This window comes from Balaenoptera borealis, assembly GCF_965194805.1.
Source record: "Balaenoptera borealis genome assembly, chromosome: 10".
In the NCBI taxonomy this organism is placed as follows: Eukaryota; Metazoa; Chordata; class Mammalia; order Artiodactyla; family Balaenopteridae; genus Balaenoptera; species Balaenoptera borealis.
The window spans coordinates 99,942,190-99,954,260 of NC_138874.1; the positions used below are offsets into that span (position 1 = coordinate 99,942,190).

At 50.0% G+C, this 12,071-nt stretch overlaps 1 protein-coding gene across 1 annotated transcript; it reads left to right on the forward strand.

Moving 5' to 3' along the window:
- The first annotated feature begins 8,024 nt into the window (after positions 1–8,024).
- ADRA2A (adrenoceptor alpha 2A) lies at positions 8,025–11,477 on the forward strand. Its single transcript, XM_082407099.1, has one exon. The coding sequence runs from the start codon at positions 9,964–9,966 to the stop codon at positions 11,359–11,361; it is 1,398 nt and encodes a 465-aa protein (XP_082263225.1). The 5' UTR covers positions 8,025–9,963; the 3' UTR covers positions 11,362–11,477.
- The last annotated feature ends 594 nt before the right edge of the window (positions 11,478–12,071 follow it).

Sequence of the window (12,071 nt, forward strand, 5' to 3'; positions counted from 1 at the left end):
CCTGGAAAACTCAGGAGGTGATGGTAAGTTTCACGTGTGCGCACAGCTCTCAGCAGTCACATTTTAGGGGAAACACACATACGTCCTGCAAGGTCGGCAGCAGCAAAGAGCGAGATGGGAGCCCAACCTTTCCTGGCATCCTTACGGTAGAGTTGATCCTGGCATAGACTGCTGTCTTTTGGCTCCTGGCCGGAGGCCCTTGCAGGGGCAGAAAACACTTGGCTTCATCTTCCAGGTGGGGGCAGGATGGGCTAGCACCTTGGAAAAAAGATGAAGGTGGTGGTAGGACTTCACACTTGTTTTCATGGGAAAAGCAGGATGGATCTGCCAGTCAGTGACGAGAAACACGGAAGGTGGTAAGTAAGGCAGCTCCTTCCAACAACACTCTTGGAGGTGATGCTTTTCTTTTGGCTTACATTCACCTTCAGGAACAATGTGCTTGCAAAGAGCTCCAGCACTGGTAGCAAGAATGTGGAGGAATTAAATTATAGCTCAGAGGAAGCAATAGAAATTTTTCTGGTGACTGCCACCCCCTCCCTGCCCCCGCCCCTGTGTCAGCAATGCAGTGACTTGACAGATGTTTGTAGTTTACTGCAGCATTTGGTTCCAGCTGTGTGTGGGGCATGGGAGGCAGTGGGAACATTGTGTTCCCCACCTGCTCATCACGTTCAGACGGGTGACCATGTGCGTTTAAGTACGGTCCATATGCATGGGTGTGTGGCCTGTGTTTGCGTGTGTGTGTGTGTGTCTGTGTCTGAACTTCTATTTGTGAGAGTTAAATCACAGACCAGGAGCCCAAGCTAATGGGGCTTGCAGTTTTTTCTTAGACAGTCAAGTCTTCAAAAAAATAGTAATAAGCTATTAATATCACCTCCAATCCAGTTCTTTGACTCTTTTTAAATGAAGTCAAGGAGCATTTTAGTGTTACCTGACACTTTACTTACAGATGTAATTCCAGGACAAACAGATAATTTAGCATAAGCAGCTTAAATTTATTGGTAAATTGCCTGGCTGATAGTTAGAACATCTCCCACTACTTACGTGCTCCTTTTAGGAAAAAAATATAGATAGATAGATAGATAGATAGATAGATAGATAGATAGATAGATAGATAGAGGTAGAACTAGAGATAGAGAGAGAATGAGAGAATCTATACCTATATCCCAGAACTAGTTAACTAAATCCTAATTTTGGAATTTAGCCACCTTCTTCTCGGCCTCTTACATTTTGGGTAACAATTGTAAGTGGTATCCATTCATTCACTACTTCTTTCCTTCATTCATCACACAAACACTTATCAAGTATCTATGCCAATGTGTCTTACATTTGGTATTTACTGGATTACTCGGGTATTTGTTAAAAATAAAAGTAAATGCCTAGGTCCTTCCCAAGTCCTGTTGAATCTCCAAGGGGTAGGTTCCATAAATTTGATTATTAAAAAGCTTCTTTTAGGTATGCTGTGGGAATGCAAAGATGTACAGGACAGTCCTTTCCCCTTACTAGACCACTGTACAAATGAACAGGTAAGCTAGAGCAATAAAGGTTCACCCAAGCTCTGGAAGAAATATGTATGGCCCCATGAGAAGGAGTAGTTGATTCTACCAAGGGGAGGCTAGTCATTCCAGGGCTGCACAGCCAGGTAGCTCTCCTGGCTGGCTCTCCCTCAGGTGGGTCATTGGGAAATGTTCAGTTTTGTGCAGTGTGCCTGACACTTCCTCCAATAGAGCAGGCATCAGAGGTGGGATAAAGAAACACGTCTTGCCCTGTTCTGTCCTGCTCTAGTAGCCACAGATGGACCGGGAGGACAGGGAAATAGGGACGATGGGCCAGCTCATCGGCACTCTCACTTCTGATGAACCTCTTGCAGGTTCTCCTTTGTCAGTGTGGTAGAGGGTGAGGTCCACAGAAAGGGATGTAGAAAGCTTATCAGGCTTATAATCAGGAAACACAAGGTCCAGCTCTGACCATGCACCTTATTAGCTAGGCTGTCTTCTTAGCCTCTCCAAGCCTTGTTTTCCCCATCTGTAAAGGCAGATAATAACATCTACAGTAGAGGGTTGTCTTGGGAATTATATAAAATAATATAGAGTATAAAAACTGCTCAGCATTGTACCTGATATGGGGTCAGTACTAATGAATAGTATTTACTTATTTATCCAGTTTTATTGAGATATAATTGACATACAGCACTGTAAAAGTTTAAGATGTACAGCATAATACTTTGACTTACATACATCATGGAAAGAATAGCACAGTAAGTTTGATGAACATCCATCATCTCATACAGGTACAAAATTAAAGAAATAGAAAAAAGCTTTTCCTTATGATGAGAACTCCTAGGATTTACTCTCAACAACTTTTCATATGTAACATACAGCAGTGTTCATTATATTTATCATGTTGCACATTACATCCCTAGTACTTATTTATCTTATAACTGGAAGTTTGTACCTTTTGACCACCTTCATCCAATTCCCCTTCCCTCTATCCCCCCTGCCTCTGGTATCTACAGCTCTGATCTCTTTTTCTATGAGTTTGTTTTTGAAGTATAATTGACCTACAACGCCATGTTAGTTCCTGTTACACAACATACTGTTTGGGCATTTCTATACATTTCAAAATGATCATCATGATAAATCTAGCTACCATATGTCACCATACAAGGATGTTACATTATTATTGACTAAATTCCCCACACTGTACATTTCATACAGGTGACTCATTTATTTTAGAGCTGAAAGTTTGTGCCTCTTAATCTCCTTCACCTATTTTTCTTCTTCCCCACCCCCTCCCCTCTGACAAACACCTGTTTGTTCTCTGTATCTATAACTCTGTTTCTATTTTGTTTTGTTTATACATTTGTTTTTTAGATTCCACTTATAAGCGAAATCATGCAGTATTTGGTTTTCTCTGTCTGACTTATTTCACTTAGCACAATACCCTCAGGGTCCATCCATGTTGTCACAAATGGCAAGCTTTCATTCTTTTTTATGGCTGAGTAATATTCCATTGTATATATATACCACATCTTCTTTATCCATTCATCTATTGATGGGTACTTAGGTTGCTTCCATATCTTGACTATTGTAAATAATGCTGCCATGAACATATATATACACATACATATATATATTTACATTTTATTGGAGTATAGTTGATTTACAATGTGGTATTAATTTCAGGTGTACATCATAGTGATTCAGTTATAAATATACATATATTCCTTCCTTTTTCAGATTCTTTTCCCATATAGGTTATTACAGAATATTGAGTAGAGTTCCCTGTGCTATACAGTAGGTCCTTGTTGGTTATCTATTTTGTATATAGTAGTGTGTGTATGTTAATCCCAAGCTCCTAATTTATCCCTCCCCCACCATGTTTCCCCTTTGGTAACCATAAGTTTGTTTTTGAAATCTTTGTCTGTTTCTGTTTTGTAAATAAGTTCATTTATATAATTTTTTAAAAATTAGATTCCACATGTGAGTGATATCATACATTTGTCTTCCTCTGTCTGACTTACTTTACTTAATATGATAATCTCTAGGTCTATCCATGTTGCTGCAAATGGCATTAGTTTGTTTGTTTTTTTATGGCTGAGTAACATTCCATTGTATATATGTATCACATCTTCTTTACCCATTCTTCTGTCAATGGACGTTTAGGTTGCTTCCATGTCTTGGCTATTGTAAATAGTGCTGCACTGAACATTGGGGTGCATGTATCTTTTCGATTTATGGTTTTCTCTGGATATATGCCCAGGAGTGGGATTGCTGGATCATATGGTAGTCCTATTTTTAGTTTTTTAAGGAACCTTCATATTGTTCTCCATAGTGGTAATGTAATTGTACCAATTTACATTCCCACCAACAGTGTAGGAGTGTTCCCTTTTCTCTGTACCCTCTCCAGCATTTGTTGATTGTAGACATTTTCTTTTTCCTTTTTCCTTTTTTGGCCATACTGCACAGCATGTGGGATCTTAATTCCCCGACCAGGGATCAAACCTGAGCCCTCTGCAGTGGAAGCACAGAGTCTTAACCACTGGACCACTGGGGAAGTCCATAGACTTTTTTTTTTTTAATTTTATTTATTTATTTATTTATTTATTTTTGGCTGTGTTGGGTCTTCGTTTCTGTGCGAGGGCTTTCTCTAGTTGCGGCAAGCGGGGGCCACTCTTCATCGCGGTGCACGGGCCTCTCACTATCGCGGCCTCTCTTGTTGCAGAGCACAGGCTGCAGACGCGCAGGCTCAGCAGTTGTGGCTCACGGGCCCAGTTGCTCCGCGGCATGTGGGATCTTCCCAGACCAGGGCTCGAACCCGTGTCCCCTGCATTGGCAGGCGGATTCTCAACCACTGCACCACCAGGGAAGCCCCCCATAGACTTTTTGATGATGGTCATTCTGACTGGTGTGAGGTGATACCTCACTGCAGTTTTGATTTGCATTTCTCTGATAATTAGTGATGTTGAGCATTTTTCTTGTGCCTTTTGGCCATCAGTATGTCTTCTTTGGAGAAATGTCTATTTAGATCTTCTGCTCATTTTTTGATTGGGTTGTTTGTTTTTTTGACATAGAGCTTCATGAGCTGTTTATATATTTTGGAGATTAACCCCTTGTTGGTCACTTCGTTTGCAAATATTTTCTCCCATTCTGTGGGTTGTCTTCTCGTTTTGTTTATGGTTTCCTTTGCTGTGCAAAAGCTTGTAAGTTTAATTAGGTCCCATTTGTTTATTTTTGTCTTTATTTTCATTACTCTAGGAGGTGGATCAAAAAAGGTATTGCTGCGATTTATGTCAAAGAGTGTTCTGCCTATGTTTTCTTCTAAGAGTTTTATAGTGCCTGGCCTTATATTGATCTAAGTCTTTGATCCATTTGGAATTTATTTTTGTGTATGGTGTTAGAGAATATTCTAATTTCATTCTTTTACATATGGCTGTCCAGTTTTCTCAGCACCACTTATTTAAAAGACTGTCTTTTCTCCATTGTATATTCTTGCCTCCTTTGTCATAGATTAATTGACCACAGGTATGTGGGTTTATTTCTGGGCTTTCTATCCTATTCCATTGATCTATATGTCTGTTTTTGTGCCAGTACCATACTGTTTTGATTACTGTAGCTTTGTAGTATAGTCTGAAGACAGGGAGCCTGATTCTTACAGCTCTGTTTTTCTTTCTCAGGATTGGCTAGTTGGGGTATTTTGTCATGAACATATATTTTTTTTGCATATATCTTTTCTAATTAATGTTTTCATTTTCTTTAGTTATATACTCAGGAGTGGAATTGCTGGATCATATGGTAGTCTGTTTTTAAGTTTTGAGGAATCTCCATGCTGTTTTCCACCATGGCTACACCAATTTACATTCCCACCAACAGTGCACAAGGGTTCCCTTTTCTCTGCATCCTCACCAACACTTGTTATTTGTGATTTTTTTTGATGATAGCCATTCTGACAGGTGTGAGGTGATATCTCATTGTGGTTTTGATTTGCATTTCTCTGATGATTAGCAATGAGCAATTGAGCATCTTTTCATGTGCCTGTTGGCCGTTTGTATGTCTTCTTTGGGAAAATGTCTATTCAGATCCTCTGTAGTATCTACTTTTATTAATAGTAGAAATAATAGTGGACACACATTTGTGTGCCCAGGAGTGACTTCTCCTCAGGCCAGTAATGCCAACCTCCATATTTACAGTGGCTCTTAACTGTTTGTTGTGCCTCATGTGCCTGGAGGGTTGTGACACCCTCCTGGCTGTCCCAGAAGAATCAGGATAGTTATTCTCAATTTGGAGCCCATTCTTGGTAGCTCAGGCTGGCTTGATAAAAGTTCCCAGGTCATTTGGACACCCCCTTCTTGCCCCCACCAAGGCAATTGCTCATCACTCCTGCCCCCACTGAGATTTATTACTTAGAGCAGTGAGTCTTAACTGAGCACGCATATTAGCATCTCCCACAGAGCTTTGTTAAAATACACACTCTTCATCCCATTGCAGACCTGATGAATCATAATTACCCTGGTGGAGCACCACTAAGAGTATTTCACCTTCCCAGGCAATGCTGATATACAGGCCTGGTTAAGAATTATTGTCTTTGTGGATATCTCTCTGCTCAATGCTGTCTCACTCAGCAAGCACAACACTAAATCTTCTAGCAATAAATAAATAAATAAATAAATAATGGCATCCACACAGCTTTTTTTTAAAATTTTATTTATGGCTGTGTTGGGTCTTCGTTTCTGTACGAGGGCTTTCTCTAGTTGTGGTGAGCAGGGGCCACTCTTCATCGCGGTGCGCGGGCCTCTCACTGTCACGGCCTCTCTTGTTGAGGAACACAGGCTCCAGACGCGCAGGCTCAGTAATTGCGGCTCACGGGCCTAGTTGCTCCGCGGCATGTGGGATCTTCTCAGACCAGGGCTCAAACCCGTGTCCCCTGCATTGGCAGGCAGATTCTCAACCACTGTGCCACCAGGGAAGCCCCACACAGCTTTTTAAAGCTCAGAGATACTGACCATGAGTGTCAAACTAGGGAGGCAGGGCCTTTGGTGATAAGATACTTGTATCAAGAGGAAGAACTCTGCATATAAGAGGGCTCTGTATATAGCCCTGGACGTGTTGCGTACTAGGAACTTAACAAAAGGCAGCTATTGTTATTATTAATAATTGTGGTGTATTGGCCTCCGAGACCCTAGCTCTTTGAAAAGCCTGTTTCCATTTTAGGAGAAAAGTTTCCAAACCCAGGAATTAAGAAAATGACTGGCTGTTTGGGAAGCATTCAGAAAACGTGACAAGAGGTGTCATACACAGGCTAGCAGTAGAGATTCCAAGAAAGGAAAACACTGTGGCCTCTGTTTTCATTTCCCTTTTTGCTTCTGAAATGAGATAGGAAGGAGAGAGATGTGTGTCAGCAGCTGGTGTGGAGATGGGAGTTGATAGCCTCTCAAAACTCAGTCCCTAAGGTCTGGGAACAACACAGTGAAGTCCAGATTGCCATGGGCTTTGGTTTTTGGCTCTCTTAGCATTCATACTTGAGGTTTGGGGCTCCTAGTTTCTGTGCAAAGGTGAGTGTAACCACATTTCCAACTGAGCCTAGTTCAATATCTCTGCCCCCTGACAGAATATACAGAGCTGAGAATTGGTTAGAAGATGGAAAAGAATGGACTCAACAGAGGGAGGAAATTCTGCCTTAACTTTCTTTAGATGCTCCAGAAAAGGGGATTAGAAAGGCTCTTCAGAATTAAGACTGGAAAGGGAGGTCATCCCACTGGAGCAAAAATCAGGAGATAAACGTACTCAAGTCACACGAGACACCTGTGAAGTACTTTGAAAAGTACAGACTTCAGGACTATCTACATCAAGAGCAACAGCATCAATCACTGTATCACTGGCCTGTATCACTGGTGGGGGCTGTAGACATCAGCTGGTGTTGAGGGTGATGCTCAAGGTCCTTAATCTAGTCCTCGGCCCCTGAGCCCGAACCCTGCTGGGCAGAGAGGCAATCTGCTCAATCCTTGGAACTTCCAGCTTAGTTGACTACATAAGGTATTTCGGTTTAGTAGGTCCTTAAATAAGACAATTTTTCTTTAGGTCGAACCTTCTCCTGCTGACAGTTCCTATCCTCCTGGGCTTCACCCTTAAGCTGCCTGCTGTTTATTTGAAAAGTGCAGCTAGCACAATGCAAGCTGGTACTCTAGCAGCCGTTAAAATCTATCTCAGGACATCTAGCAGGCAGAGGAAAACTGCACTCACCCCCACTCCATGCTATTCCTATCAGAGAGGACATAGAAAATATTCTCTCTTCTCTTGGCCGGCATCCTCCCCTTACTGAAAGACGCCGCGTGTGTGCATCTGAAATGGAGGTGTGGAGGGGGGTGGAGTCTAGCTTTCCGGCCTCAACAAAGACACAATGGTTCAGAGAAGGCCAGAGCAGAGCAACCAGCCAGGCAGAATCCAGGCCTCTCGCATCTGCGGGAAGGGTGGGCTGCCCTGTGCCGGTCGGGGTGGGGGGGATGCCAGTCCTGGGCTCTGTTGCCTGCAGCGCCCTTCCTGATGTGACTTTATCAGACCAATCCTCACTCTCGCTGGGGGAGACGGTACACACACAAGAGTGTATGCTTTAGGAAGATTTCTGCAACATGACAAAGTGCAATTAGAAATCTGGGTTCTTTTTTCCTGAGCTTGGACACAAATTTGTCCTGAGATGGGAGAAGGCTCTGTAGGCAAAGGACTGCAGGGGCGGGAGTAGGGTACAGGCGCTGGCCTGTAGCTTCGCAGCGGTGACGGCAAGCGGCCGGCAGGTGTCAGTGCGCCCTCGCTCTGCCGCCGCGCGCGGCCTCCGCTCCAGGACCCCTCCTCACCGCGGTCTAGGGGGCGCGGTTCAGATCCGGCCTGCTAGTGTCTCTCAGACAGCTCTGCAGCTGGGACTACAAGTGGCCGTTTCTCCCCAGAGCGGAGCTCTGAACTCTGGCGGGGCCCGCTCCCCGGGGGATGCTTCCCATTTCGCCCCAGGGGTTGGATCCTGACGTGCGCCTTCCTCTCTCACCAGCCCCACTCGCCCCGCCGCCAGGAGCACTTGCGGAAAAGTGTGGCCCGGCCCAGGGCGGGGCTGCTCCGGATGCGACCCGTACCGGTGGTTGCTTCTCCCGATTCGGCCGGGGGTCCCCCACCCTTTCCTCCCGAGTCCCACTCAGCTCGATGTGGGCACTCCCGGGTGCCCGACGCGTTCTGCTCGGCGGTCCCAGAGATGCTTGACCAATTCCCAGCAGGGACCGCTCCCCACTCCCCGGGCACTCTCTTTAAATCCCTCGGTTAAGGTACCCGCCTCCCCAAAGGGCCAGTTTTGCCAGGGGGCCGGGGTTCCAGTGGGTCCGGCGCCCGGCGCGGGCTCCAGACCCGCGGAGGGGAGGCGCAAGGGGCGGGGGAGGGTCCGCTTCCCACGTGGGGGTGACGCCGGCTGCTCGGCAACGCCGGCTTGATCCTGGGGCTATAAAACGAGTCCACCGTGAGCGCCACGGAGAAGCACTGGCCCCAGCTTCCGTGCAGACGCCCAGCAGCCGGCGCGCCGCCGCCCGGCCACCCCCAGCACCTTCTCCCTCAAGACCTGCGCTCCTGCCCCAACTCACGCTGCCCTCGGACCCCAGCTGTCCCGTCGCGCTCAGCGCCCGAAGCTCGCCGGGCCGACGCCCAGGAGACCCCCTGCCTCGGCCGCGGCTCCTGGAGGGCCGATCGCCCACCCGCCCGGGCCCGCCTGAGGACGGGGGCGCCTTCATGCGGCCCGCACACCCCTCACCCCGCCGCCGCCTCCGAGCTCCGCGCGCTGCGCCCCAGCCCCTGCAGGGCACGCAACTTTGGAAGTCCCGCGGCGCTCCGAGAGGCGGCAGAGTCCGCACCCTGGCCCCAGCCCGGGCCTCGCCAGCCCCGCAGCGTCTGGGGGAAGCGAGAGAGTCGGTTATCGCTTCGGGGATGTAAGGAGACAGACATAGGACCCCAAGCCAGCATCAGCACCCCTCGGCTGCCTCTCGGGGTGGGGGCGGGCCCCGCACACGGTAAGACTTCTTGCTTTCGCTCAGGCTCAAGAGTCAAAGATATAGATAGAGATATATTTAATTTCCTGTTATCCTTCCAAGTCATCAGGCCACCGATGATTTTTGTTCTCTCTTCTTGAAGAATAAATCTCTCTTTCCTCATCGGCTCGACCTACTCTCTCCCGCCGCTTAGAAATAAAACTTGGCTGTGCTTAGGAGCTGGGAGCGAGAAGGCGCCGACCCCGAGCGCTCGAAGCGCGGGCCGGGCGCGGTTCGCGGGAGCCGGGCCCATGGGCCCTTAGCGGTCCCCCAGCTCGGGCTCGGCCTCCCAGAGGCCGCTTCTCCATGTGAGGCGCGGCGGGGCGAGCGGGCCGCAGGAGGAAGAGGAGGACCAACGGGCAGCGGCCGGAAGGCAGCTGGCAGCAGGCCCAGGCGAGCGGGCACCCGCGTTCATGTTCCGCCAGGAGCAGCCGCTGGCCGAAGGCAGCTTCGCGCCCATGGGCTCCCTGCAGCCGGACGCGAGCAACGCTAGCTGGAACGGGACCGAGGCCCCGGGGGGTGGCGCCCGGGCCACCCCCTACTCCCTGCAGGTGACGCTGACGCTGGTGTGCCTGGCCGGCCTGCTCATGCTGTTCACGGTGTTCGGTAACGTGCTTGTCATCATTGCCGTGTTCACAAGCCGCGCGCTCAAGGCGCCCCAGAACCTCTTCCTGGTGTCTCTGGCCTCGGCCGACATCCTGGTGGCCACGCTTGTCATCCCTTTCTCGCTGGCCAACGAGGTCATGGGCTACTGGTACTTCGGCAAGGCGTGGTGTGAGATCTACCTGGCGCTCGACGTGCTCTTCTGCACGTCGTCCATCGTGCACCTGTGCGCCATCAGCCTGGATCGTTACTGGTCCATCACCCAGGCCATAGAGTACAACCTGAAGCGCACGCCACGCCGCATCAAGGCCATCATCGTCACCGTGTGGGTCATCTCAGCCGTCATCTCCTTCCCGCCGCTCATCTCCATCGAGAAGAAGGGAGGCAGTGGTGGCCAGCAGCCGGCCGAACCGCGCTGCGAGATCAACGACCAGAAGTGGTACGTCATCTCGTCGTGCATCGGCTCCTTCTTCGCGCCCTGCCTCATCATGATCCTGGTCTACGTGCGCATTTACCAGATCGCCAAGCGCCGCACCCGCGTGCCGCCCAGTCGCAGGGGTCCTGATGCCGCCGCCAAGCTGCCGGGGGGCGCCAAGCGCAGACCCAACGGCTTGGGCCCGGAGCGCGGCGTGGGCCCCGTGGGCGCCGAGGCGGAGTCGCTGCCGGCCCAGCTCAACGGTGCCCCGGGGGAGCCCACGCCGGCAGGGCCGCGGGACGCCGACGCGCTGGACCTCGAGGAGAGCTCCTCGTCCGAGCACGCCGAGCGGCCCCCGGAGACCCGCAGGTCCGAGCGCGGCCCCCGGGCCAAGGGTAAGGCCCGGGCGATCCAGGTGAAGCCCGGGGACAGCCTGCCGCGGCGCGGGCCAGGGGCGACGGGGCCGGGGGCACCCGCGGCCGGGCACGGGGAGGAGCGCGTCGGAGGCGCCAAGGCGTCGCGCTGGCGCGGGCGGCAGAACCGCGAGAAGCGCTTCACCTTCGTGTTGGCGGTGGTCATCGGCGTGTTCGTGGCGTGCTGGTTCCCCTTCTTCTTCACCTACACGCTCACGGCCGTCGGCTGCTCGGTGCCGCGCACGCTCTTCAAGTTCTTTTTCTGGTTCGGCTACTGCAACAGCTCGCTGAACCCGGTCATCTACACCATCTTCAATCACGACTTCCGCCGCGCCTTCAAGAAGATCCTTTGCCGGGTGGACAGGAAGCGGATCGTGTGAGCGCGGAGTCCGCGCCCCGCGAACAGACTCGCGCAGACAGTGGCCGCTGGGATCCAGGGGCGCGTCTACGCAGTCCCAGCTCTTCGAACCCGGGTCCTGCCTATTCCTAGTTTCTTGGCCCGAGGGTTGCTCTGCGGCGCCCTGCCGGCATCTGCACTCTCCTACCAGAGAAAAGTACTGGCTGGGGGTGGGTGGGGGACCGTGGGGGCACACGCCCCCCCCCAATTGTTCTTAGGGCCGCTCCTCACTCGGAGCATCCTCCTGGGTTCTTGGGCGGGTCCCCAAATCAGTATTGTTTCCTAAAAGTATTTTCACCTCCCCTGGGTCCAGCTCTCACCGTGGTTCAGAGCAAGCACGAGAGCCCAGAGGGGATGGCTCACAAAGGGTTAATAGATGGGGGTACCCAGCCCTGGCTCTCCTCCTCCCCCGACTCTATTTTTAAACAAAAGCTCAGGGCAGCCCTGCCCGCCCTCCCATCCCCCCCTTGTAAATATACACTATTTTTGATAGTACACGTTGTCCGCAATGTCGCTTGGCTTTTGATGTTGGCATCCTGGCTGTTGGAGATGCTCTCCAGGCAGACACATTGTGGCTAGCTCAGGGCAAGCCTCTTTGCAATGTGAGCCCTTTTCTGTTGTCATTACCTCCCTCTGTGTCCTTTTCACCAGCAACTGGTGACTGTCCCTTGGGACTGGACCTGCTTTGAGATT

Bases quoted from the DNA above. Each gene is read 5' to 3' on its own strand.
- ADRA2A (XM_082407099.1), top strand. From the start codon at position 9,964: ATGTTCCGCCAGGAGCAGCCGCTGGCCGAAGGCAGCTTCGCGCCCATG.